General features: G+C 56.9%; 1 protein-coding gene across 1 annotated transcript; it reads right to left on the reverse strand.

The window, feature by feature from the left end:
- Positions 1–846: 846 nt before the first annotated feature.
- On the reverse strand, positions 847–27,733 carry LOC141976828 (maestro heat-like repeat-containing protein family member 7). The gene is made up of 6 exons (XM_074937994.1): positions 27,658–27,733; positions 8,870–8,979; positions 7,634–7,783; positions 7,170–7,324; positions 6,664–6,790; positions 847–888 (listed from the first exon to the last, which is right to left on the reverse strand). The coding sequence occupies exons 1-6, from the start codon at positions 27,731–27,733 to the stop codon at positions 847–849; spliced, it is 660 nt and encodes a 219-aa protein (XP_074794095.1).

The raw sequence follows: 27,733 nt of genomic DNA on the forward strand, positions 1-27,733 counted from the left end.
AAAGCCTCTGTCACCCTCCAAGCAGTGGGGCTTTCCCCTGCCCCTTGTTGTCCAGGACGCACTCCTGAGTCCCCAGGGGAAAGGGCGAGTCCCCAGGGATGGCTGTGGGGCTGGTTGCCAAAGGAGAGCATAGCGCCTTGAGGTTCCACTACCATGAGCCCATGGTGGGGTGGGGGTGGGGGGGATGGGGACCGCATGGGGAGCAGTGGGGTTCGAGGGGGCCCATCAGCCGATCAGGGCAGTTTGGGGTGAGCTTGCTCCTGCGGGTTTCTGACACCCCTGAGCCTTCATTCGGCAATCAGGAGCCCAGGGGTTACTTCTCGCTGCCGGCAGGGACTGAGGAGAGCCTGGGACTGGATCCAGCCCCTCTGCTTAAGGGACCCCTCTGCTCTGTGGTTACCTAGAAACCTGATGGCCGCTTCTCGAATGGGATCCTGTGGGTCTTCCAGAAAGGCCATGGCCTGGCAGAGGAAGGTTTCTGCCCTCCCCTTGTAGCACGCCACCTAGGAGCCAGAAGAAGGGAGCACAAGGTTACTAAAGGCCTTTCCATCCTGCAGGCCAGGTTCCAGATCTGTGGAGTGTCCTGCTTTCAGCCCTCTTTCCTGTGCTGGGGGGATCACGCAGAGGGACTACAGCCAGGGCCAGGTGTGGTCCCGGGGCTGGGGCTCGGTGTGGGCACGGAGCCGGGCAATGGAGGGCTCCCTCACCAGGCAGTCACAGCCTCGCCAAAGCTCCTTCTTCTGGACGAGAGCACCGAGCTGGCTCCACCTGAGGAATTCCAGAGCACTCCTGAGGGTGTCCCAACACACCTGCAAAACAAGAGGGGTCGGGGCGAGCCGGCAACGGTTACGGGAGCTGGAAGCCAGGGCCGTCCCTCGGCATATGCGGCTGCATAGGGGACCGTGAAATTTGGGGCACCAAATTGCCCTAAATTTCATGGTGCACCTAGGCGGCTGCATGCTGCACATGCAGCAGCACCAGCCCCAGCGACCCGCCCTATACCTCGGCCAGCCCCGCCGCGGGCTGCGCCCACTACAAAGGGCAGGGCCGTCCCTGGGGGTGCCTGGACAACTCCCTCCGCCCTGCCTCTTCCCCTTCCCCCCTGCTCCGTCCCCAGCCCGCCCCCATTCCACCTCTTCTCCGCAAGCCTCTTCCCCCAGCAACCCCACACTCACCGGCAGTGGCAGGAAGTGGAGCAACCCGGTCCCAGCCCGCTCTACTCCAAAGGATTGCCCCCCGCACTCACCGGCGGTGGGAAGCGGAGTGCCGCGGCTGGGAGCTGGCAGAGTAGAGCGGACTGGGGCCAGGCTGCTCCGCTTCCCGCTGCTGTCAGTGAGTGTGTGTGTGGGAGGGATCCCTTTCCCCAAAGCCCCTCCCTCGAGCGACACAGCTGGAGCCGGGGCGAGGGAAGCAGAGCGGGCTACTCCCAGCTCTCCGCTAATCCCCCAGGCCACTCTGGGCCTCTGGGCCCCCCAAGAGTGGCCCCACACAGCTCCTGCCTCCCAGACCCTGGTGGGGGGGAGGGGGAGGCCTGGGACCCCACACAGCCCCATTGCGGGGTGGCTGGATAGGGCACCCGAATGGCTAGGGACGGCCTGGCTGAAAGCCACTAGCCTAGTTACCGGAGGCCGTGTGTGCGGAACGGTTCCCGGCCCGTGGCTGCTCGCGGAAGGGCGGAGGTGTGGCTAAGGCAATGGCTGGAGACCTGACTCAATTCCCAGCTCTTCCTGCAGGAACTCAGGCAAGTTGCTTCGGCCCAGGGCTACAAAGAGATTTAGGTGCTTAATGCCCATGGGCATTCAATACTTCTGAGGCGCTAGGCCTCACGCTGTGCCTTAGTTCCCCACCTCCTGGGGGGTAGGAGGGTGAATTCATTACTGCTGGGGGCATTTGGCTCCCAAGTGATGGGGGCCATGAGAGCGAGCGTGTGCACAGGCACCTGGGGCGGGGCGGAGGGGGGCTTGGGCATGTCATGGCTAGTAAGAGCTGTCCGGGCTGCTTGGCCAAGGGTACATTGGGTCTTGGGCACCATCCAGAGGCTGGGTAGCTCTGCTCCGGGTAGGGACCATGGCCAGGGTTGTGCTCTTCCCACCAGCACAGCCAGGGGAATGTGCAGAGGCCAGTGGCTGTAGGAGTGGTGAGCTGACCCCTCCGCCCACCCATTCTCTCAGCCTGGCTGCAGGGGGGGAGTGTTGGCCTCAGAAGAGGCAGGGAAGACTCAGCAGTTGGGTGGGGCGCCATGGTCATGGCGCTACTGGACTCAACGTTCAAGTGATTTTGAGCACCTGATTGTCACAGCACTGAGCACCTGCCCTCTGCCGGCCAGACCCTTGAAAGAGGGGTGTCACATGTTGGCCCCCCCAACAAATTACTGGTCACTCTGTAATGATCTCAGCTGCAGGCTCCAGCTCGTGGCCTCACCTGGGACACATTGGGACGCTCATCATGCAGGAGGAGGAGCAGCGGGACCAGGCTCCGGAGGACGAGCTCCTTCATCTTCCTCCTGCTGGGCCCCCTTACAAGCTCCAGCAGGTGTTTAAAGAGGGCGATGGAGAGCACCCGGAGTTTGCTGGACTCCTGCAAGAGAGGATGTGGGGAGGAGACGCTGTGATGGTCGTGCTCACTCAGCGGGGTGAGCGCTCACTGTGACAGAGATGTCTGCCCTGCAGGGGGTATTGCTAACTCACCCCCAGTCATACAGGCAGAGCTGGGGGCCAGAGTCTCATGAGCATAGCACCACTGAAGGCAAAAGAGATGCAGGTTTCCACCAGCTGAGGGGCTGGCATGGTATCTTCTTGGCCAGAAAACCTGTTCTGTTCCCCCCGGGCCCCACAGGGTTTTGGTTTAAAGGCTCACCCCAGGGCGAGATCCTGCATCTTCGGTCTGGGCTGCCCTGTCCCTTCGGTCAGCTGGGGATCCAGGAGACCCTGGGAACAGCTTTAGCTGGGCCTGTGCCACTGCTAAATAAAGAGTGGCTGGGTCCCAGCAGAGTTGGGGAGGGCTGAGGGTAGAATTTAGCGTTGTGAGAGCTGGGGAGGTGGGTGGTCCCTCCAGGAGCCCCCACTGGGGCGTTACCCCTGGAAGACAGTAATGGATGGGTCCCTTTCTCCCGCCCACTTTGCTGGCTCTCGCCGTGCAGTGGGGGACTGAACATCAGTCTGGTGAACACGCTGGCGGGGGCTCGTTTGTGGTTCCAAAAGGCCTGGGGAGAACTAGCCCCTCCTTTGATGCTGCCCTGCCATGAGAACGAAGGGGAGAGGAAAGGGCGGTAGCTGCAGAACCTACAGATGGAGCCGTTTCCTTATGGAGCTGACAGGCCAGCTGTGGGATTCCTGGCCAGGGAGGGGAGGAGCAGGATTTTCACCAGGGTACCATCACTTGTTACCCTGGAAGCCAGCAGGAGCATTGCGGCACCCTGTGCTGCAGAGGCCCCCTCGCTGCATGCAGGCTCAGGAATGCATGTCGTTCCCTCAAGGGGAGCCTCGTCCCCAGGCTGCCCTGATCCTTGTCAGCAGGCCTGCAGGACACCAGGGTTCCCACCCTTACTGCCATATGCTCTGATGGAGAATGGGCTAGCAGAAGAAGGCGGGAATGGGTTCATGTCATTTACGACAATGCTTTTTCTGGCTAGGGCCATAGCATAGGTCCCGCTAGCCCACCCGCCAGCCCCCATTCATACGTCTGTGGCTTAAAGGGTCTCCCGCGGGCCGCCAGGCCTTACATCATGAAGGAAAGGCAGGAGTTTCTCAGCCAATTGCACAGCCACGGGGCTGGCGCTCTGCCTGTCCATGCCAGCGAGGATGTCTCTCAGCACCGTGATGGCATTGGAGATGATGTCCCTGTCTGCCTCGTGTAGCCGCTCCACGACGACTGGGAGTTGGCGCTGGAGTTTCCCTATCTGTGTGAAAGGAGGAGCTGCTTTACGAAACACCCTCCGGTGACCCAACAAGACATTTCCAAAACAACGTCTGCCTCCCCTGCAGACAGAGCCACGGGAACTAGGAGTGCAGGGCGTGCTGCAGCACTCCAAGGTTTTACGCGGGGCTCTGCTCCTGGCCCCACACACAAGGTCCCAGCTGCCGGCCCTGCGCCAACTCCCAGCTGTGGCCCCAGCCTCGGCCCCCTTGCTCCATCCATCTCCCGCCCCCCTGGAGCCATGGCCCTGCTCCTGACCCCAGCTCTAGGGGTGGTGGGGTGTGTGCACAGGTGTAAGGGGGTGCTCAGCACCTACACTATCAAAAGTCTTCTAGCGCCCCGCCTCCAGATGACATGTTAGAGCCTCAAAGCCCTTGCACAGCCCCAGCTAGGATCGCAGGCAGCGGGGCCGGCTACCTGCAACATAAGCAGCTGCTTCCTTGTACCCCCGATCTCAGGGGGTGGTATTTATTAGCAGGTATCATCTGTGGAAACTTCTCTGCACAACACCTTGACCCCAAACAAATCAAGTGTATTCTTCTTATAAGGGTTAGAATAGTACCTCCAGCGCCTATCTGCAATCAGGGCGTGTGCTGGGGCCTTTCCAGGCACAGAAAGAGACATTCCCTGGCCTAGAGCTTACAGGCTAGACACACAAAGGAAGGATTTCTATCCCCATTGTACAGACATGGAACTCAGGCACAGAGAGGCGACGTGACTCACCCATGGTCACCCAGGGAGTCTGGCAGAGCCCGAAACTGAACTTGGGTTCTCCTGAGTCCCGGGCCTTACAGCCCAGCCTCGGCGAGGGAGCCGATTTTGTACACGAGTTCTAGGCTTGGTCTGTTACTAAAAGCCAGATTCAATCATTTCTGTATTTGGCTTTTGAACTGTTGAAAGACAGCCCCACAAAACCTCAGCCGGGATCAGGGGGAAAAGTGTCTAATACAGGCTTACCGATTCCGGAAGGAAAAATAAAACACAAGCAAGTGAAAACCAGGCTGAGGACATGGAACAATGGGAATGGTGGATAACAAAGAGAATTACAGTCATGCCCTCTCCATGTCTGATCGATTCATCGTCCGGCTTTAATAAACCGGACTGACCTGCTATTCTCAGGGGAAGTAAATTATCATTAGGGAGAGTTGCCTTCAGATTGTCTCCTCTTTGACCAGGCTGCCAGATCTGTGTATTTAAGTCCCAAGGGTTTTCTCTGCCTTCACTATACTGTGTCTATCACACTTGGTATGAGGTCTGAGCAGCAAAAGGCCCTTCTCGAGCTCTTCAGAGGAGCGAGTGCTGCGGGACAGAGCTGTGACGTCAACAGTTAAAACCTACGGGGCTCAAAAAGGGGATTCGTAGGAAAAAATGGTTCCAATTGAAGCAAAATGGCTCTGTCCGGGCGTCCCGGATCACTGGTGTCACCAGCAATCCCTGGAGCTCTAGAGTCCACAGCTCTGCTGCTACTCTAGTGCTAGGGTTCTTTGGATCACACACCCAGAGACGCACCCTGCAGGAGCCAGGCCCTGCCCTGCAGAACAACAGACAAAAGCCAGGCAGGGACTTGCCCAAGGTCACCCAGCAGGTCAGTGGCAGAGCCAGGACTAGAAACCAGGGCTCCTGACTCCAGGCCACGGCCAGGTCCCCTGGGAAGCTTTCAATGACCCCAGCCCTGCATCAGCTCCCTGATGAAGGAGTTGCCAAGACTTTGAAGGAAAGAGCTCAAATTCAGAGGGATCATGGTAAATTGGAGGACTGGGCTATAGACAACAAAATGAAACTCACCCAAGACAAAAGTGAGGTGCTACATTTAGAGAAGAAAAAGCAAATGCACAGAAACAGAATGGGGGATAACCGGTTGTACTGCTGAGAAGGATCTGGGAGCTGCGGTGGATCACAGCCTCAGCATGAGTCAGCAAAGCGATGCTGTTGCAAAAAAAAAAAAAAGCAAATGCAATTTTAGGTTGCATTAGCAGAGGTATAGCCTGCAAGTCATGGGAGGTGATAGTACCACTCTACTCAGTGCTGGTTAGGCCTCAGCTGGAGTACGGTGTCCAGTTTTGGTCACCAATGTCTACAAAAGATGTGGAGAAACTGTAATGGATCCAGAGGCGAGTGACAAAGATGATCAGAGGGATGGAACACAAGCCATACGAGCAAAGATTGAAGGAACTGGCTATGTTTAGTTTGGAAAAGAGGAGATTAAGGGGGGACGTGCTAATGGTCTTCAGATTCTTCGAAGGCTGCCAAAAAAAAGATGGCGAAAAGTTGTTCTCTCTTGCCACAGAGGGCAGGACAAGAGGGGATGGGTTCAAAAGACAGCACTGCAGATTTAGATTAAATCTCAGGAAAACCTTCCTAACTGTAAGAAGAGTAGGACAATGGGACAGACGACTAGGGAGCTTGTGGAAGCCCCTTTGCTGGAGGTTTATAGAAGGAGGCTGGAGCCATCTGTCTCGGCTGGGATAGACACAACAAATCCTGCATCTTGGCAGGGGGCTGGACAAGCTGACCTTGCGATCCCTTCTCACCCTGCGGTTCTATGAGAGCTGTCCCAGAGCACCAGGAGAGGGTTTTGGAGTGTTCTGCCTCGACTATAGCGCTGGCTAGAGTCACGCTCTCTCTCTTCGGCCCAATGGCGATACCCAGTGGGAGACTGAGAGACACCCTGAGGCCGTGGAGGGGAAACACGGCGCTCCTTCCCTTGCTGCAGGGGCTGGAACTTACGGCCAAGGGGGCGACGCCAACCTCTTGCTGAGAGACGTCGTGATGCTGGGGCAGCGGCCATTCCTGCAGCCTGTCGAGCAGCTCCCGTAGGACCTTTCCTGCGGTCTTGGGGTGGGATGTCAGCACCCTCCACATCTCCACAGCAACGCTGCAAAGAGAGAGAGCCGATTTCACCTGGCCAGAGCCCCGCCAGCCTCCTGCACCCACCGCCACCCGCACCTTGCTGGGTCTCCCGCCACCGGCCGGCCCTTTGTTGCCCTCCTGCTGCAGCAAGGGCCCCCACTGCCGGGGGCAGGCTGCATGGGGGCCGGGTCTGAGTGTCAGCCCCGGGGGAGGCCGAGGGCTGCCATCTGGGGTTTTGCAGGCTGGCCTGTCTCCACGGAATGTCAGCCTGCAAAACCCTCCAGAAGAAGCAGAAGCTCTGCAGGGAGCAGAAGGTCTCTGGAAGGTTCTGCACGCTCCTGACCCTGGCAGCGGGACCAGTCCGGGGACCTGGAGTGCAAGCGGCAGCAGCCCCAGCCCCGTACCTGTCACATGACAGCGAGCAGCCCAGCAGGGTTGTGACCACCTCCTCGCTGTACTGGTGGCCCAGCACGACAAGGGCCTTGAGCAGCTGCTGCTGGGCCAGCGGCTCGCTGATGGAGTCCAGGTTGTGGTATATGCTCGTCACAGCCTCCGACACCTGGAAGAGAAATGGGGAGATGGGGGCTTTGGCTTCCTCGCGCTGCTATTGATCTGGGGTGCCAGGGAGCTGCCGTACCTGAGAGCCATCTGCCCTCCCACATCCTCTTCTCCAGCTCCAGGCCTAGAACACAGGGCCAATTCCCGGCCTATCGATTCATAGACTGCGAGACCACAAGTGGCCATGGAGATCACCTAGACTGACCCCCCGCATTGCACAGGACCTGCCCCCCAGTAATGCCGAGCGCCCAGAGACAGAGTCTCCCACGGATGGCCTCCCCCAGCAGGCTGTTCTCACTGCAGCTCTTACCCTCTCCAAGCTTGGGCTGGGGACCCACAGGATCACATGCAGCATGTGCCTGGCCGCCACCGAGTCATGGACGCTGGTGTCTCTCATGCCCTCGATAGCAGTGAGGAGGAAGTCCATGCGCTCGGATGGGTTGAAGTACTTCCCAAACATCTGAAAGAAACCTGCCAGTGAAACCCCTTTTGCTGCCCAGTGCGGTTCCAGTCGGACCGAGCAGCCAGGAGTGCAGGCAAAGCCCGCTCTGCCGGGACAGGGCTGGGTTACTGCACCTGGGATGCACAGTACCCAAGCAGCAATCAGGAGCTGTCGTACATGGCAGAGGCCGGCGTGGCAGTGCACGGGGGCACAATACTGCACAGCACGGATACAGGGGCTGGCACTGGTGCGTGGACGCAATGATGACTTGGAGAGCATTAATCTCTGGGGAAGCTCCCACCACACCTGACAAGGAGCTGGGATCAGGTTTGGATGAGACCCAGTGCATCTTGGGATGTGGCACGGAAGGAGGCATATTGGCCCGCCATAGTAGAAGCCTTGCCAGCAGATCGAGGGAAGTGATTATTCCCCTCTATTCGGCACTGGTGAGGTCACATCTGGCCCCCCACAAGAGAAAAGATGTGGACAAATCGGAGAGAGTCCAGCAGAGGGTAACGAAAATGATTAGGGGGCTGAAGCTCATGAATTATGAGGAGAGACTGAGGGAAGTGGGCTTATTTAGTCTGCAGAAGAGAAGAGTGAGGGGGGATTTGATAGCAGCCTTCAACTACCTGCTGGGGTCGGGGGGCAGGGGGGCGGGTTCCAAAGAGGCTGGAGCTCGGCTGTTCTCAGTGGTGGCAGGTGACAGAACAAACATCAATGGTCTCAAGTTGCAGTGGGGGAGGTCCAGGTTGGATATGAGGAAACACTATTTCACTAGGAGGGTGGTGAAGCACTGGAAAGGGTTACCTAAGGAGGTGGGGAATCTCCATCCTTCGAGATTTTTAAGGTCAGGCTTGACAAAGCCCTGGCTGGGATGATTTAGTTGGGGTTGGTCCTGCTATGAGAAGGGGGTTGGATTAGATACCTCCTGAGGTCTATGATTCTGTGAGGTGGAGTGGGCCATAGGCAGGGCTCCGGCCCAGCTGGATGGGGTCAGTCACACGCCTGGGTCTGTCCCTTCCCCCTGACTCCTAGGGTGTTAATTTCTCTCTCCTGAGAACTCTGGGCACAACAAACCCCGGAAGCATTGAAAGTAGTTACCATGGCGATATTGCTGGTGTTGGTGAACCAGGTGACCCAGAAGGTGTTCTCCGCTCGCCACTCCCTGAAGACCTGCAGATACTCTGCACTCTGCTTTGCCAGCGTGGTGCCTGAACCAGGGAGGGGAAACAGACAGCAGGCAATAGAAATCAGAGGTTAGCTTTGGAAACGGGAGTTTTGCAAGGACGTTTACAGACAAGTACATCTAAGAAACATACTGTAAATTCAGGCCAATAAACTCCCCCCACCCCCGAACAAAACTAAACAAACTAACCCCCCTGGAAGAGTCAAAATAAACCAGGCAGAAGTGCAGCAGCAGTGTGAGGCTCTCCAGTGGATTGCACTGAATGCAGCATGTAGGATTACCAGTCCTGTGGGCAGGTAGCACATCTGGGCATTTGGCCCAAGGAGCTACTGCCCTCGGAGACCAGGAGGCCAGAGGATCTGAACTGGTGGAGCCAAGGGAGACAGCGAGGTACATAGAGGAGACTTTTAGGGATGCAGTAGAGTGGTCCCACCCCCAGTCTGACAGCCTCTGTGCTGCTGAGGAGGGTGAAAGTTTCTGGGAAGGAGAACATCGAGCTGGAGCAGAGGGAGATGATCCCATAGTTGGGACCCACCTGCCAGATGAAGTCAGGATATCCTCTCACACTGAGGCTGCCCCTCCTGAGGCGGGAAGCCCAGTTACAAAGAAAAGCCAGATAATAGTAATGGGGGATTCAATCAATAGACATATAAGCAGTTGGGTTTGTGATGAGTGGGAGAACCGCATGTTAAATTGCCTGCCTGGTGCAAAGGTTGCAGCTCTCACGAGACATCCAAACAAACTTCTGTGCAGTGCTGTGGTATGTTTAATGCTAATGTTTAAATCGGCCTCTGTACGAGATAGCGAATGTGACAGTGAATTTTATAAAAGTCTCCAGATGTGATCCCTGGCAAGCCTGACTTCAGCACCAGGCAAATTGTTGAAATGATAGGAAAGAAGAGAATTATCAGACACATAGGTGAACACAATTTGTTGGGGCAGAGTCAACATGGCTTTTGTAAAGGGAAGTCATGCCTCACCAATCCAACCAAAGTAAGCTGTCATGGGATAAGAGGGAAGGTTCTCTCATGGGTCAGTGGTTAAAAGATAGGAAGCAAACAAGAGGGATAAATGGTCAGTTTTCACAGTGGAGAGAGGTAAAGAGCGGGGCACCCCAAGGATCTGTGTTGACACCAGTGTAGTACAACATAGTCATCAGTGATCCAGAAAAAGGGGTAACCAGTGAGGTAGCAAAATTAGCAGATGATACAAAATGACTCAAGATAGTTAAATCCAAAGCAGACTGCGAAGAGCTACAAAGGGATCTCACAAAACTAGGGGACTGGGCAACAAAATGGCAGATGACATTCAATATTGATAAATGCAAACTGGACACCACAATCCCAACTATACATACACAATTATGGGGTTTAAATTACCACTCAAGAAAGAGATTTTGGAGTCATCGTAAAGAGTTCTCGGAAAACATCCACTCACCGTGCAGTGGCAGTTAAAAAAGCCAAGAGAATGTTGGGAACCATTAGGAAAGGGATAGATAATAAACCCGAAAAATGTCAGAATGCCTCGATACAAATCCAATGTGCACGCCCACACCTTGAATACCGCGTGTAGTTCTGGTCGCCCCATCTCAAAACAGATATACCAGAATTGTAAAAGGTGCAGAGAAGGGCGACAAAAATGATTAGGGGTATGGAAGAGCTTCCATTTGAGGAAAGATTAAAAAGACTGGGGGCAAGTCTACACTTAAACCACTCTATCGCCATAGCTGCACCGGCGCTGTAGCGTTGAAGAGAAGATGGTCCTCTGCCAACAAGCTCTGAATCCACCTCCCGGAGAGGCGCTAGCTATGTCAGTGGGAGGGGTGCTTCTGCCAACAGGGGTGTGGATTTTTCACAGCCCTGAGCAATGGAGTGATAACAATATAGGTCTGCAGTGTAGACCTGGGACCATTTAGTTTAGAACAGAGCTGACTAAGGGGGGAGATGACAGAGGTCTATAAAATCATGACTGGTGTGGAGAAAGTGAATAGGGAAGTGTTATTTACCCCTGCACATAACACGGGAACTAGGGGTCACTTTCTGAAATTAATAGGCAGCAAGTTAAAAGCAAAGAAAAGAAGGTATCTCTGCACACAATGCACAGGCAACCTGTGGAAATTGTTGCCGTGGGATGTTGTGAAGCCTAAAAGGATAATTGGGTTCAAGATAATTAGGCCATGCAACCCCAGACTCTGCATGTCCCTAAACCTCTGACTACCAGAAGCTGGGACTGGATGAGAGGGGATGGATCACTCCAAATTTCCCTTTTCAGTTCATTCTCTCTGAAGCATGAGGCACTGGTCGTTATCAGAAGACCCAATACTGGGCTAGATGAACTGAGCTGAGTCAGTATGTCCATTCTTATGTGAGTTATGAAGAGTAGAATATGGACAGGGGAAGCTAAAGACATCAGGGGAAACTCCATGGCTTGAAGGACTATGGATACTAAGGAGGTTTTTTCAAAAAGTGTATTAGGAACAAAAGAAATCCTAGCAATGGTGTAGACTCATTACTAGATGGAGACTGTTTAAAAGGATGCAGAAAAGGCAGAAGTGTTCAATAAATATGTTTCCCATGTTTGGAAACCCCATGTCAATGTATTTAGGAAGGACAAGGGTCTCCAGTGCTCTTACGTTTTTGCCACAGCAGGAAGGCGTAGAGGTGGTGAAGTCCCTCCATAGCCGATCGGCAGATCTCCGGCTCCTGCTCAGCACAGCGCAGAGTGAGACAGCCCACCAGCCGGCCCAGGACTCTGAACTCCTCCAGTCCCTGACGGAGAGAGGGAGCAAGGGGAGTCACTCGCCCCTGCAGGCCCAGCGCAGCATGTCCCCCTGGCATTGCACTAGCAAGGGGCTAGAACCGGGCGAGGCAGAGCCCAGCGCAGAGAGACTGGGGACAATGAGAGCAGGAGGAGCCATGGGGCCCATCACCAGGGACTGAGGGAAGCTAAGCAGGGACGGGAAGTCTGGGTAGCAAAGTCAGCAAACGTTGCCCTCAGGTGGGGACCTGGGTAAGGAATGAACTAACGTCCAGTCTCCATCTCAAGGGCAAGCTCCTAATCCCAGCCCCTTCTCCCATCCCCCTCCCTCCACTGACCTCAGGTCCAGGAGCGTGAGGTCACCTTGGACTCCTCTTCTCTGCATTCCGCCTCTCTCACTCCATCCTGGAGCTCCCCACAGCCCCCACTTTCTGCGCCGCACCCAGCCTGCCGGCTCTCTCCTGCCGGTTCTCTCCTGCAGCCTCCCCCTCTAGCCTCCCCCTCCTGCCAGACCTTCCCTTGCCCCTCCTGCAGCCCCTGCGCTCGCTCCCTGCTCTTCCCCACGTCGTCGCACCAAGCCCCTTGCCCTCCTCTCCTGGGGTCTGCACGGCCTCCCCTGACCCACTCCCCATTGCTCTGGCTCCTTTGGCCCCTCCCATCCCTTTCACTGTGTCCCCTTCCACCTCCCTCCTTCTCTTCTGCTGCCCCAGCCTCTGGGGGCATATCATCCAAGCGCCCCCCTCCAGCTGCTGGAGGGGAGGCCCTGCCACAGGGGGGATGGAGCAGCTGGAGCAGCTCAATGGCCCTGAGCACCCAGAGCAGGGGGTGTTCATCTGGCAGCCTGGCAGGAGCTGATGCCAAAGCATCCCGGGGGCAACTGACAAAGGGGCTGAACAGACACCTGGGTTCAGAGGGTGCTCTCAGGGCGATCCTGTGTAAATCCGCTGACCCTGCGGAGCAGACTTTGGTCCTAGGGGAACAGCGGGGAGGGTCCTTGGAGATAGAATTATGGGGCTCCACCCAAGGCCCACTGGAGTCAGAGGACAGACCGTCCACATCAGGGCTCATTAGATTGGACTCCTACCGAGGATCTTGCTGAGTCACTATTCCAGGCCCGGGTTTTCCCTGCCAGGGAGCGCTGCACCGCTAGGCTGCTCAGTGCAGTTAGGAGACGGCCAGAGTCACAGGCTGCTCACCTTGAATTGGAGTTGACCAGAGATGAATTTGGTCAGCCAGGTGATTCTTCCCACTGCCCTCAGCCGCACATGCACCTCCTTGGATGCGGTCCAGGGGAGCAGGACCTGAGAGAAACAGATTGGGACAAATTGCGAAGGAGAAGTACCAAAAAATAGCACAAGCACACAGAGTGAAAATCAGAAAGGCTAAGGCAAAAATGAGTTCTAACTGGCAAGAGACATCTGAGTATCTGAATATCTGAATATACTGATACTGAGTATCTGAATATACTGAATATTCAGAATATTCAGTATCTGAATATTCAGTAGACTGAATATCTGCCGAGGACATTTCCCTCTTTTTGGAGCACAAACCACCCACAGAATCGACTTCCTGTGGCCCCAGAACTAGAACATTGGGGGAATCTAGCTCTGGGCTGTGGCCAGTATTGGTGGGGCCCATGGTGAACACAAATGAATCCCGGGCTCAGATGAGGCTCAGTGGAGAACACGGCAGATCCCGCACTCCTCCACTTCCGCCCCATGCAGACGTTTTTCAGATATAGCGGGGGCACTTGGTCCTCCAGCCCAAGAACCTTTTTATAGAACATACTCTGAGGAGCAGAAGTCCCATGCTTGGGATTAAATGGAGCCTTGGTCCCAGAGCCCCACCCCAGCTACAGGACTCGTCCCCTTCCTGCCCCCATGCCTCCACACCTCCACGATGTTTTGCAGCACCACAAGGTTGGGCTTCTCATCCTCACACACCAAGGCCTTCAGCAGCTCATCCATGGTGTTCAGAGTCTGTGTACAGAGCAGAGGAGAAACCACAGCAAGTGGCGTTATCCAGCCAGGCCACGAACCAATGCCCTGGCGTGTGACACACCCCAGGCCACGACAGCCCCTGCTATTCCAGCTCACCCACTCACTTGTACCTGCAGGGGACCTACTGCAAACTCCTCCTGGCAACAGGACCCCACCCGCTTTTGCTGTCCCCAGGGAGGACACTGCACACAGTCTAACGCATTAGAAGAGTCAGGAAGGACTCCGCATTTGAGGGGGAGGGGAGATTTCCAGCCAAGCTTCACTTCCCCTGGCCTGTGTGCATCTCAAGCAGCCGATCTCAGGCCTGTGCCCCCAGCCATGCACTGGGGATGAATGTGCTTGGGAAGGGAGTGTCTCTTCCCCACTAACTGCCGGTGCCTGTGAAGGATAAATGCCTACTACTGCTACCCTATGAGGGAGTTACTCCTTTATCTGCGGCGGTGGGGCTTGTGCTTTGGTATTGCAGGTCCTGAGCTGAAGCGCTGCCAAGGAGCTGTGATCATTACACTCTTATGCCAGCGCCAGGTAACCCAGGGGGCAGGGACACAAGTGACTTGCAGGATTCCCCCTCGGTTTGGGGCAGCTCCTCATGGCTAGTTTGGGGCTTACGTTGTTGTATAGAGCAGCCTCCACGCCCTGGTTGGTCTCTGCTGGAGGCAGGGAGAAGGTGCTGGAAAAGCAGAGGTTGAGCAGGCTGGATAGCTCCATTCCCCACAGCAGTGGCTTCACTTTGCTAAGAGAAGAGACACGCGCGGATTGGAGGGCTGAGGCGAGACTGATGCACTGATGTTGGCCTCAGGCTCCCAGGACATGCTGGGCAGGCTTCGGGGAAGCTGAGAGCAGGGTGCCAGCGGCACTGAGAGAGAGCCCCCCATGGCGCAGGCTGTGCCACGAGCCAGGGCTCAGCCTGCCCAGCCTCTGAGCCACAGGGAGTCGCTGAGCTGCCGGTGTGATGCAGCTTGCACAGCTGGCGGCGACTCCGGTGGCGCCGCTCCAGCAGTGCCCAACTGCCCCTCTCCCCCCGGAGCCATCGCCTGCGGGTCCCAGAGGGGACCGGTCCAACCCCCTCGCTCCCTCCCCCACATCTTCACACGGCCACTTGGAGAGGTCGCCATGCACCGAAGGATCCTCCACCACCAACCCATTGGTGCCAGCGCACATGCACCAGCACCATGGCCTGGTGCCACGTCCCCGGGGGAATCAGAAGACGGGGAGGAGCAGAGGGGGGAATGCCCTGGAGAACTGGCCATGCCAAGAGGCTGGCGTGTCTGGCTGCACACAGCACTAGCTGGGGCTGCGCGGGCAGGCCGGGTACCTCAGCTCCATGATGGCGAGCATCGCTTGCTGACGCACCCCGCTGGTCAGGGAGTCGACGGACTCAAGATCAATCAGCTCCTGGGGAGACAATGTGGGGAAGTGCCAGCCGGGCTCCGAGCTCCCGTAAGGCTCCGACTGGGGAGCAAAGCGCAGGGCCTGCAACACGTGGCCTCGGCAGACAGGTCGTCCTACTGTGGGCTTGACGGTGTGCAGGGCTCCAGCTGGGGAGCGCAGTGCAGGGCCTGTGATCAGTGCCCCAGCATCACGCGCCAGTGCACTGCAAAGGCTCCATCAGCATTAGCACCCAGGGACTCCACCTGAGATCAGGCTCCTTGTGCCAGGTGCTGCACACACACAGTGAGAGCCAGTCCCTGCCCCAGAGAACTCACGAGCGAACTGGATGAGACAAGGCATGGGAGGGAAACTGAGGCACAGAGGGGGAAGTGATTTGCCCAAAGGTCTCACTGAGGAACTGAGCCCCAGCCCACTGGACCACCCACCAGCACACGCTGTCCCACGTTCAGGGAAGGGAGGTAAGCTCCGGAAAGCTTTCTGCAGCGCCGCAGAGCAAAGACTTTCCAAATCTACGGAGCAGATTTGTTGCTAGTTCCCTAGTGGGCACTGACTGCGCAGTGTTGGGGCTCTGTGCAGGGAGACTGGTGTATACAGAGCGACCCGGTGACTTGGGAAGCTGCGTGCAAGGCAACAATCTACGTTTCAATACAGTGACATGTTCAGGACCAAAGAACGCAGGCCACACTCACAGCATGGGGGGCTCTAACCTGGGAAGCGGTGACTCTGGAAAAGACTTGGCAGGCATGGTAATCAGTTGACCAGGAGCGCCCAGTGCGAGGCTGGGGCCAAAAGGGCTTATGCCATCCTGGGCTGTACAAACAGGGCAATCTCCAGTTGTTAGAGAGGTTATTTTCCCTCGGTATTTGGCACTGGTGCGACCTCTGCTGGGATCCTCTGTCCAGGTCTGGTGCCCACAATTCAAGGAGAATGTTGATAAATTGGAGAGGGGTCAGAGAAGAGCCACAAGAGTGACTGAAGGACTGGGAAACATGCCTTATAGTGAGAGACTCCAGAAATCAATCAGTTCAGCTTCACAAAGAGAAGGTTACAGGGTGCCTTGATGACAGTCTGTAAGTACCTACACAGGGAGCAAATGCTTGATAATGGGCTCTTCAGGCTAACAGACAAACATCCAACACGATCCAGCGATTGGCAGTTGAAGGTAGACAAATCTGCAGAGCTCTCCAGGCCAATCATTAAACCCGCCAAGTAACATAGCCCGAGTGTGCGTTTTACTCACCTTTATCTTCTCCACAAGGAGGGCTTTGCCGAGAAAAGCTGCCAGGTTTCTCTCTGGGTGCCTCGTGAGGGCGGCCCTGCTGATGGTGATAACACGATCGAAGAATTCAAGTTTCTTGGCCTCCTCCTATGCCCCGCAGAGATTAGACAAAAACAGGAAACTTAGCGTGGAAAGGAGCTGCCAGTGGGAGAGATGTCAGAAAGCTTCCCCCCAGCGCTGCTCAGGCTTTGATATGCCGAAGGCCAGAAGGCCATTCATCTCCCAACAGGAGTGACTATGCGGGGAGGGCAGGGCAGCTCTGTGTGAAACCAGACCAGAGAGGGAGCAGATCTCAAGGGGTAGGTGTCCAAAGAGGAACTGCAACATGGGGGCGAAGCAGCCAGACAGTCTTACTGGGGGGCTTGATAGAGTGGGAGGAACATCTGGGTGTGACACCCTGACACCCCAATATTCACCACTGTCATATAATTAGGATATGTTTGGTACCAAGTATGTCTTGTAAGATATCAGTCTAAAAGTCTTTATCTGCTAGACATTAATGTCTCATTGGATTGCATGTGCTATCGTTGGATGTGACGTTCTGAAGTTCAGCTGTGTATGTGTTCCTGAAAAACACTGTGAGCTTCAAAACAGCCTTTCAGGTAGAACAGCAAAAAAGCCAAACACTGGCTCCTGGAGGAAATGCACAAGCATTAGGGCTACCCCAGGAACTGCGTGCAATAGAAACCTCCCTGAGATAACGCGACACAACGGGACCTGTTGGACCCAGGTCACAGCAAAAGAGTTTTCCAGCAGGTGGGAAGAAAAGATAAAAGGGGAACAATGACGTCGCGGGCGGGGACGGGACGGGACCTCAGACTCCCTGCAATAAGATACCTGGAAACACCTGAGAGACAAAGATTGAACCATGAGAAGTGATGGTCCCAGGCTAGAGAGAGAGATTCCTAGCCTGTGCAAGAAAACCTGGGAAATCCAAGCTGCAAAACCAAGGCAGCTTCTGCCTTAAGAATCTGCCAACCTGTTTATCACTCAGGGAGAATTTGCTAATGTATATCCTATCTATCTGGTGTGTAAAGCTTCGTTTGTGTGTTTTCTTTATTTACTACGGTAATCTGCTTTGTTCTGTTTGCTATCTCTTATAACCGCTTAAAATCTACCTCTTGTAGTTCATCATCTTGTTTCTTGTTTACACCACAACCCAGTTTGTAGTATAAATTAGTAAGTGGGAGGAGGGGCAAAGAGTTGTTCATACCTCTCTCCACATCGAGGGAGGGGGCGAATGTCATAAAACCTTTGGGTCTGTACTCCAAAGGAGGTGGGCACCAGAGTACTGGGACAAGGCCCTTCAGCTGAGTCTTCCCAGAGCTGATCTCAGTGTCTGTGTCTTTCTGCAGCTGGGTGTGGCCCTGCCTGTGTGTATGGCTGGAAGAGGCTTGTGAGCCGAGCCCAACAAGACAAGATAATGGGGGCCCAGGCTGGCAGAACAGGTGGGCGCAGTGATAAGCCAGTACATCAGGTGGCACCTCAAAGGGGGGCAACCCATCACGCCGGGGACTGGCCAAATCCAGTGGGCACAAGTGGGCAAGGGGCATGGTGGGTGCCTTTTGTAACTCAAGACAGGATGTTTTTAAGATGCTGTAGTTTAAACAGGAATTATTTGGGGGCAGGTCTCTGGCCTGTGTTATACAGGAGGTCACAGTGGTCCCGTCTGGCCTTAGAATCCATGCCTCATCCGGAGAAAGACGGATGGTGCATGTGGACAGGGCAGTAGCTGAGAGATCAGAGGAGGGCTCTTGGTACCTGTTCATTGCCCTTGAGAAAGGCGTTGATGTAGTCTAGGGTCTCTTTCTCCTGCGAGTCTGGCCCCATAAAGCAGGAGGCATTCCCCCGTGATGGTGAATCTGATCAAAGACAGAGCAGTGGTAATACCTGAGGCTGCCAAGCTGCAGGCTGGGTGAGAGAGATCTTAGCAGAAACCCTTGCCCCCCGCTCTCACCCCAGCAGGGTAGCAGCCCCGATGCACAACAAGGTCTGGCACAGCCATCCCTGGTTTCCCCAACTCTTTGCTGCTCAGCCCAGCAAAGATCCGGTCAGAGCCCTGGTTCCCAGCGGCCACCCCACTTCCCCGCCACACCCAGCATGCAGGCTGAGCCTAGGGACTTGGGGAGCGCCACACCTGGAAGGAGGCATGATGTCAGGCTATGAGTGGTGTCCCCGCTCTCCGGGCCATTGCTGGAGGGGGCAGAGGGACTGGCAGTGAATTGGTCTGCTCCCAACTGCGGGAGAGGGAGGAGCTACCCAGTCTGCACAGGATACGGGGACCCAGGGCCTCCCCGTTCTGCTTCCTCTGACTGCCTCTCCTGCCATCCACAGCCACGGGGTGTAACCTGGGCAAGCCCTGGGCTCCCATCAACAACCCCGCCACCCAAATGCCCTGTGCTGTGCCATGCGTCACCCCCCTGCAAAGGAGCCAGCAGATGGGGCTGCAACATCAGGGGGCATCTCATGCTTTGGCCGGCGCCCTGCAATCCTAGGCTGAACAACCCACCGTGCACAGAGCATCCCCTTCGACCATTGGAAAATATCTTCCGACCCTGCAGTGTGATGGATGGGGGTGAGCAATTCAGTCAGTCTCCACCTGATGCTTCTGCTGCCGCCCCTAATGCCCCGATCAGATGTAGGGGCTGCAGCTGCTGCCAGCAGGAGGGGCCATTCCCCCCTGCCTGGGTTTTCCTGTCTCTCCATCTCATGGCAGTCCAGAGCTGTACAAAGGTGATGGAGTCTTCTCGCGCCACTGACACCCTGGTCTTGCAACCCCAACCCCCAGAGGGGCCAAGCCCCACCGCAATGCAGGGCCATGGCCTCTGCCATTTTTGCAGCCCCCTCCGCCCACCCAGGAGGCACCCACTCACCAGCATGGAAGGGCTGAGGCACACACAGCTCCTGCTGCTGCTGTGGGTTCTTCTGTGGACTCTTCCCTGGAGGAGGTCTCGTCTCCTCCCAGGCAAGGATGGGCTTCAAGGGGACCTTGCGGACTGCCTCAGCCATCCTGCAAGAAGCCAGGACAAGGCATTGCTTGTGAGGGGTGAGAGGCGACTGCCCCGTTCAGCATCAGGGCCAGTCCACGTACTGCCGTTCCACCAGCGCCTACAGCTGCCAGCTGAGATCAGGGCCCTGTTGCCCCAGGTGCTGCAGACAATCCCTGGGCCGTAGGGCTCAGACTCTAATTAGCCAAGGCAGCCAGCAGGGAAACAAGCCAGTGGATGGCCTCAAAGTCACCCAGGCAGTCAGCAGTACAGGCAGGATTAGAACCCAGGTCTCCAGACTCCCAGGCCCATCCCGCAGGCCAAACGGCCTCCCCCGGCTCACTCCCGCCTCTCCTTCTGCTGGTTCACAAACTGCCCAGCAGACAGGCTGCATCCAACCACTCAGGATTCTTCCTGCCCAGGGAAATTACCCTGATCCCTTCCCCCAGGAATATTGGGGCTGTGGCAGGTCCCAGGTGGGGGAGGCAAGCGGGGTGGGGGAGCGGGGGGCGGGTTGGTGAGCAGCAGGAGTTGCTCTGACACCACCGTGAAGGGGAAGGAGCAGAAGGCGGGAGAGCGGCAGGCAGGCAGGCTGTGCCGGGGCAGAGCTTTGTGGCGAATTCGCAGCTCCTCTCTCCAAGGCCTGTGTGGGAGCAGCCGCTGCAGAGAATCCCAGGCCTGATTCCCCCCACGCTGGGTCTCCTGAATGGCCCCTGCCCTGGGGGGCTCCATTCCTCACCCAGTGTCTCCTGCTGACTCGCCAGCAGCTGCACGGCAGGCATCCTAAGGCACCTCTAGTCCTCTCCAGAGCTCAGGGGGACTGTCCTGGCATCGGACTGTCCTGGTGAATGGAACAATGGCTCCAGGCAGTCGGAGAATGCCTGTTCCCCTGGCAAACTCAGTGCCATTCCCTCTGGAAGTGATGGTGTCAGCGAAGGTGCTGGAGGTGGTCAGGCCTCGTGGTTGGAGCTGGACTCAGGAGGCCAGGGCGTGGGTGGAGCAAGGCTGGAGCGAGAGCAGGGCTGGAGTAGGACGAGGGGCAGGGCCACCAGCTACCTCCAGGTCTGGGCACTTACCTGGCCCCCCATGCCAGTGGCTGAGCACACACGTCTTGTGGTATTTAGGCTCTCAACCCCTCCGCAGAGCAAGGACCTGCTCTCCCTCATCTGATCTCACACAGAAGACTTACAGAGGAGCGGGGAACTGAACACAGCTCTCCTGGGTCCCAGCCCAATGCCTCATCTAATAACCTGTGCCACCTTCCCGTGCCCTCCCACCAGCCCTGCCAAACCCTCCTCCTTGTTTTCGTCCCCTCCGGGCTCGACTGGTGCGACCCCTTCTGTTGAGCCGCCCCGGGCTCCCTCCTGTGCGCATGCTGCTGCCCACTTCCTCACTGGCACCAGGCTAGATGGCCGGCACCGGGGCACTTGGCAGATGTGCGCCGCCCAGCCAGGAGCTCGGGGAAGGCTCGGTGTGGTTGGCGATGCAATGGAAAAGCAGAGGTGGGCACTAGAAGATTCTCCTACCTGGAGTCAGGAGTGGGCAGAAGCCTGCGTGTAAATGGGCCACCCACTTTCTGCTGCCGGTGGCGGAGCTGGAACTGCTGGCTCAGCGTTCCCCAGCGGCACGTGCCAGCTCTCGGTCTGCCAGAGCCAAGCCTGGCAGTGAGGGGATGAGGCTGTGCCAGCCAGCAGGGGCGTGTCACAATGGGCAGGCCAGTCACAGACCAGCCAATGTGTGGCTCCCCAGCCATGGGATGCCTCAGCACAGACTTGCTCTGGCCTCGCCAAGGCTTTAGAGCCTGTCCTTCCTCACCGGGGTCATGGGAGGGACCTTCCGCTCCCCACAGTCACAGACGTTAGGCCAGAAGGGACCGCTGGGCTCCTGCAGACCCCAGGCCAGAGCCCCTCTCTGCGTCCATGCTATTGGAGCCAGGGGGTCTCTGGATCCCCAAGTGGGAGAATCAGTTCCATCCCGGTTCCTCCTTCTCGTAACAGTGCAGAAAGGGATTCATGAACTCTCCCCACCCATAGCTCCCAGCCCACAGGGGAGGCTCTTTCCACTTTCCCAAGCTGCCGGGTGCTTTGGCCATGGGGTGTAAAATGGTCCCATCTCTGCTTCCTCTCCCACCGCTGCAACGACGCAGAAGCTGCTTTAATAGCAGCCCCCCCCCCACCCAACTGAGTCTCAGATCTTGCTAACGCTCAGTGCCATGACAGCCCCAGGAGATGATTGCTGTGGCATGTGATGAAGTGGGATTGTTCTTAATGTTTCCTCTGAATAGTGTGGGGGTGCCTCAGTTTCCCCTAGGCAGTTCTTAAGTCTCTAGGTGGTGGGGTAAGGGTGTATGATCATTGCAGAGCCCTAGAGGGCAGGTATGTGCAGGGGTCTGGACACAGAGAATGGCCGACACCCTGTTTCCTGGGTGCTGATGGCCTGGCCCTTCCCCCCTGCAAGGTGAGAGCTAAAAGGGTTGGAGAACAAAGGAATCAGGTGACCTCCTGGCCCAGGAAAGGGACAAAGCCCAGAGGAGGAGGGGCTGGAGAGAGTTTCAGTTGAGGCTGCCTGGGAACATGGAGTGAAGTACAGACTTGGTTGTCTGGCTCACTACCTCCCAAAATGGACTCAGCTGAGGGGTCCTGTTCTCTGCACCTACATGCTCTGTGTTAGACCATGTTCCTGTCGTCTAATAAACCTTCTGTTTTACTGGCTGGCTGAGAGTCACGTCTGACGGCGGAGTTGGGGTGCAGGACTCTCTGGCTTCCCCAGGAGCCTGCCTGGGCGGACTCGCTGTGGGAAGCTCACGGAGGGGCAGAGGATGCTGAATGCTCCGAGGTCAGACCCAGGAAGGTGGAAGCTGTGTGAGCTGTTTGCCCTGCAGACAGGCTGCTCACAGAAAGGAGACTTCCCCAGAGTCCTGACTGACTTCATAGGGAGCAGTTCCAGAGCATTGCCCGGGGACTCCGTGACACGGGGGTCTCGGCCCAGGGGGAGGCAATGACTCCTAGAAGAAGGGAGAGCAGCAGCACCGTAGATCAGGGAGGTCTGGCAATGCCAGTGGCTGCCTGGGGTCTGGCAGCCCAGGCACTCAGAGCAGATTGTCAAAGGCCAAACCCCTCTCACCACCGGCTCTGTAGCTCCCCCTTGCTTTCGGTCTGTCTTAGGCACCATCCTGGCCCTCATCCCCCTGGCATCCGAGCACTACCCAACCTCACTAGCATTTATTCTAACTGCCCCCTGCAGGGCAGGGCCTGGCTGCTACCCCCACTGTACAGACAGGGAACTACAGCACAGAGGGAAGAAGGGACTTGCTCGAAGACAAACAGAGCATCTGTGGCAGAGTTGGGAAATGAACATGGGTCTCCTGGGTTCAAGGATGGCACCTGCTCTTTCAACCTCCTGCCCCCTTCGTCCCTGATTCAGTGGGAGCTGTGGGAGCTCTCTGGGGCACAGGAGCTGGCTGGTGCCCAGATGGAGCTACGTTGCCTATTGCACAGATCTCGCTCTTCCCGAACATTGAAAATGCTGCTCCAACCATACCAGGACCTGCCAGGATCCTTGCAGCTGGTCCGTGCTAAATTGTGAACTGTGCCCTGGCCTCAAAGAGTGGGGCAATGGGAGAGGGTGGGTCTGGCCCAAGGCCCTGCTGGATTGCGGCTCACGCGTACGGGGTCCCAGTGCTACAGAGCTCTGTGCCGGGGCAGCGCTTTGTGGGGGTTTCACAGCTCCTCTCTCCAAGGCCTGTGTGGGAGCAGCCGCTGCAGAGAATCCCAGGCCTGATTCCCCCCACGCTGGGTCTCCTGAATGGCCCCTGTCCTGGGGGGCTCCATTCCTCACCCAGTGTCTCCTGCTGACTCGCCAGCAGCTGCATGGCGGGCGTCCTAAGGCACCTCTAGTCCTCTCCGGAGTTCAGGGGGACTGGCCTGGCATCGGACTGTCCTGGTGAATGGAACAATGGCTCCAGGCAACCGGAGAATGCCTGTTCCCCCGGCAACCTCAGTGTCTGGGCACTTACCTGGCCCAATCATGCCAGTGGCTTAGCACACGGGTGTTGTGGTATTTAGGCTCTCAACGCCCCCTCCGCAGAGCAGGGACGTGCTCTCCCTCGTTAGCTGAGGCCCGGAGCGACTCACCTGATATCACACACAAGACTTACAGAGGAGCGGGGAACTGAACACAGCTCTCCTGGGTCCCAGCCCAATGCCTCATCTAACCACCTGTGCCGCCTTCCCGTGCCGTGCCACCAGCCCTGCCAAACCCTCCTGCTTGTCTCCGTCCCCTCCGGGCTCGACTGGTGCGACCCCTTCTGTCGAGCCGCCCCAGTCTGCCTCCTGTGCGCATGCCGCTGCCCACTTCCTCACTGGCACCAGGCTAGATGGCCAGCACCGGGGCACTTGGCAGACGTGCGCCACCCAGCCAGGAGCTCGGGGAAGGCTTGGGGTGGTTGGCGATGCAATGGAAAAGCAGAGGTGGACACTAGAAGATTCTCCTACCTGGAGCCAGGAGTGGGCAGAAGCCTGCGTGTAAATGGGCCACCCACTTTCTGCTGCCAATGGCGGAGCTGGAACTGCTGGCTCAGTGTTCCCCAGCAGCACGTGCCAGCTCTCGGTCTGCCAGAGCCAAGCCTGGCAGTGAGGGGATGAGGCTGTGCCAGCCAGCAGGGGCGTGTCACAATGGGCAGGCAGACGAGTCACAGACCAGCCAGTTTGTGACTCCCCAGCCATGGAATGCCCCAGCCCAGACTTGCTCTGGCCTCGCCAAGGCTTTAGAGCCTGTCCTTCCCCACCGGGGTCATGGGAGGGACCTTCCGCTGTTATACCAATAAAATAAAAACCAGCAGGATCTCATTAAAGGGAAAAAGGCAAAATACCACATTTATTGTGAATACAGAAAGAATCATAGTAAGCAGTTAGTTATAGCTATAACATTCCATTCAATCTCATATTCATTTACACATTCATTCCTACAAACACACACACACAGGTTCTGCAAGGTTGTTATCATAGTTACCAGCCTTAGAGTTGCTCATGCCAAGCCACTGGCCAGGTGGCCTGGACATGAGGAGGGAGCAGGGCCTTGTCAGATGCTCATCTGATGCTCCTGGAAGTTGGTTTGCAGAATCAGACCCCAAAGTTCTCACTTTTTAGAGTCTATTTTTATTGGAATTTCTTCCTATGCCAGTCTGTGGGAATTGCTTCATCATGCTGTTGCTGAATCAATCAGCAGATAGCACATTCCTGACCCGTGCTGCTAGATGTTATCTTGTTCTTTGGTTCTCCCATTCTTGAGGCTGTTGGGTGGATTCCAGTCTGCCCTCCGGGGGTCCTCTGGTTCCATCCCGGTTCCTCCTTCTTGTAACAGTGCAGAACGGGGATTCATGAACTCTCCCCACCCCCAGCTCCCAGCCCACAGGGGAGGCTCTTTCCACTTTCCCAAGCTGCCGGGTGCTTTGGCCATGGGGTGTAAAATGGTCCCATCTCTGCTTCCTCTCCCATCGCTGCAACGACGCAGAAGCTGCTTTAATAGGAGATGCTGCCAGCTGCAGGGTGAGAGGGGGGAATGGCTGTGGGGAGACAGATGGGTCTCCCTCAGCTGCGGACGCTTCTATATGTGCTGTTCCCCTCCCCACACACCCTGCTGTGGGGCAGATTGGAGAGGGGCTGCTCAAGGACCGGCCTAGAACAGGACACCTCCTCCCAGTTCTGAACATAGGAGAAGCCCGGCCCACTGGACTCAGTGCCAGGGTCCCAGGGATGCCGATGGGCTGTGGGTCAGGGAATCAGGGTGAGATTCTCGAGAGCTCAGACCCAATGTGATCTCAGTGTGCTGAGCGCTGGGAGAATTAGGCCTGAACACAGTCACTCATAGGGTTGCCAGGCATCCGGTTTTCTCTTTCGAAAAGAGACCCTGGCGGCTCCGGTCAGCACTGCCAACTGGGCCATTAAAAGTCTGGTTGGCGGCAGGGGGATGAGGAGGGGGCCTGCAGCAGCTCTCTCTGTGGAGCTCGGGGGCGGTGCGAGCCCCCGCTGGCAGGGGGTGGATCCCAGCGGAGGGGCTGGGAAAGGCATTCGGCTGCAGGCTGGGGCCGGAAGGGTTAACCCCCAGCAGCAGCCTCTGCGGTGGCCAGGGGTTCCCTGCAGAGCGGGCACTGTGGCCTTTAGGAAGTGTCTTCAGCCCCCTCCCTACCCGGCCCACTGCTCCCCAGCTGTTGGGAGCTGAGAGAGGAGGGGTCAGCCACCTGTCCTGGGTCCCACAACCTGCGCCCTGTGGGGCTACTGTGCTGGGTTCAACTCGGGACCATGCGGCCAGCAGGTAAGGGGCTGTGGGCAGGTCACTCTCCTCCCGGGGATGAATGGGCTGCGTGGAAGCATGGGGTAAAATTGGGCTGCTCTGCTTGGGAACTGGTCCGAACAGAGTCGGGCAGCAGCTGAGTGTGGAGGCCCCAGTCAGCAGCCGGGCTGTGGGGGAGAATGAAGGAGAGGGGTTGGGGGTCACTGCAAATGGCAGGAGGAGGAGGGGGGGCCTGCATCAGCTCTCTCCCTAGAGCTGCTGTGATTTGCACTATGCTGGGGGAGCAGCGAGCCAGGGGCAGCAGTGGGGTGGGTGTGTCACTAGCGGGGAATTCTCTCCCCCCCCCCCGCACTCCAGAGAACAGGAAAAACTTTTGTCCTCACCGAGCCAGGTGTCCAGGATTCATGGCTGTTAGAGCAGCCTCTGACACCCGGGAAATGCCAGGGCAGTGCTGGTGTGGCTGCTATTTAAGGGGCCACCTGACATCAATGCCTCCCAGACCCCCACAAACCACACCAGCCAGAGCCACCCAGAGCCTGCACTCCAAGCCCCCTCCCAGGCCCCAACCCCCTGCAACAACTCAGAGCCCCCTCACACACCCATACTCCCTCCTGGAGCCTGCACCCCACATTCCCTCCCACACCCGAATTCCTTCCAGGACTCCACACCCCTCTCCCACACTCCGAACCCCTTGGCCCCAACCTAGAGCCCCCTCATACACCCCAAGCCCTTCATACGCAGCCCCACCCCAGACCCCGCACCCCAGCTGGAGCCCTCATCTTTCCCCCCACACCGCAACCCCCTGCCCCAGCCCAGAGCTCCCTCCTGCACTCCGAACCCCTTGGCCCCAGGCTGGAGCACCCTCCTATACCCTGAGCCCCTCATCCCTAGCCCCACCCCAGAGCCCACACCTCCAGCCGGATCCCTCACTCCCCCACAAATGCCAATCCCCTGCCCCAGCCCTGGTGAAAGTGAGCGAGGGTGGGGAAGAGTGAGAGACAGAGGAGGGGGGATGGAGTGAGTGGGGGTGGGGCCGTGGGGAAGGGATGGGGGAGGGGGAGGGGCTTTGGGGCAGCGGCGGGGCAAGGATGTTCAATTTTCTGAAACTAGAAAGTTGGCAACCCTAGTCACTCACCTTCCTGAGACGGTGGATCCTCAGGGCTGGGGCCGGTGCTCGGGATCAGCTTCTGGCCTGGGCAAAAAACACAGACAACATCAGGGACGTTCAGCGGTTCAGTGGCCAGCCAAGCAGAGATCATCCCAGAGATGCAGCTGCTACAAATCCCTAGACCATGTCTCTCCAAAGGAGCCTCAGACACACTGGGCCAAATCCCAGCTGGGGTAAATTGGTCCCACTCTACTGGAGTCAATGGGCCAGATCTCCAGCTGGTGCAGATCAGCCCTGCTCCATTGACATCAGTGGGCCAGATTCCCAGCTGGTGTAATAATAATTAATAATCATAATGCACTAGCACCTGACAGTCAAATCCAGGTCAGGTCTCATTGAGCTGGTAGCTTTACAGACAAGATAAATGTCAATCCCTGCCCACAACGATCATGAGTGGATGAGAAAGAGAAACTGGCCAAGAGGTGGGGTTGGAAAATGGAGTTAGAAATCTAATAAGAACATAAAAACAGCCAGACTTGATCAGACCAATGGTCCATCTAGCCCAGTATCCTGTCTTCTGACCGGGGCCAATGCCGGGTGCTTCAGACGGAATGAGCAGAACAGGACAATTAATGAGTGATCCATCCCCCGTCATCCTCTCCCAGCTACTGGCAGTCAGAGGTTTAGAAACACCCAGATCATGGCTAATAGCCATTGATGGACCTAACCTCCAGGAACTTATCTCATACTTTTTTCAACCCAGTTATCCTTTTGGCCTTCACAACATCCACACGTTCCATGGCAGGAGCCCACACAATTATAAAATGCCTGACACCATCCAGCTGTTCCCTTCCCCCTCCTCACATTGTGTTGGGGTCCAACAACTCACCTGGTACATTCAGTGTCTGGGGGAGACTGAGACGAGAATTTTTCACCTGCTTCTGGTCGCTCCTGTACTGGTACAT

Source organism: Natator depressus, chromosome 23 (assembly GCF_965152275.1).
Source record: "Natator depressus isolate rNatDep1 chromosome 23, rNatDep2.hap1, whole genome shotgun sequence".
Taxonomy (NCBI): domain Eukaryota; kingdom Metazoa; phylum Chordata; order Testudines; family Cheloniidae; genus Natator; species Natator depressus.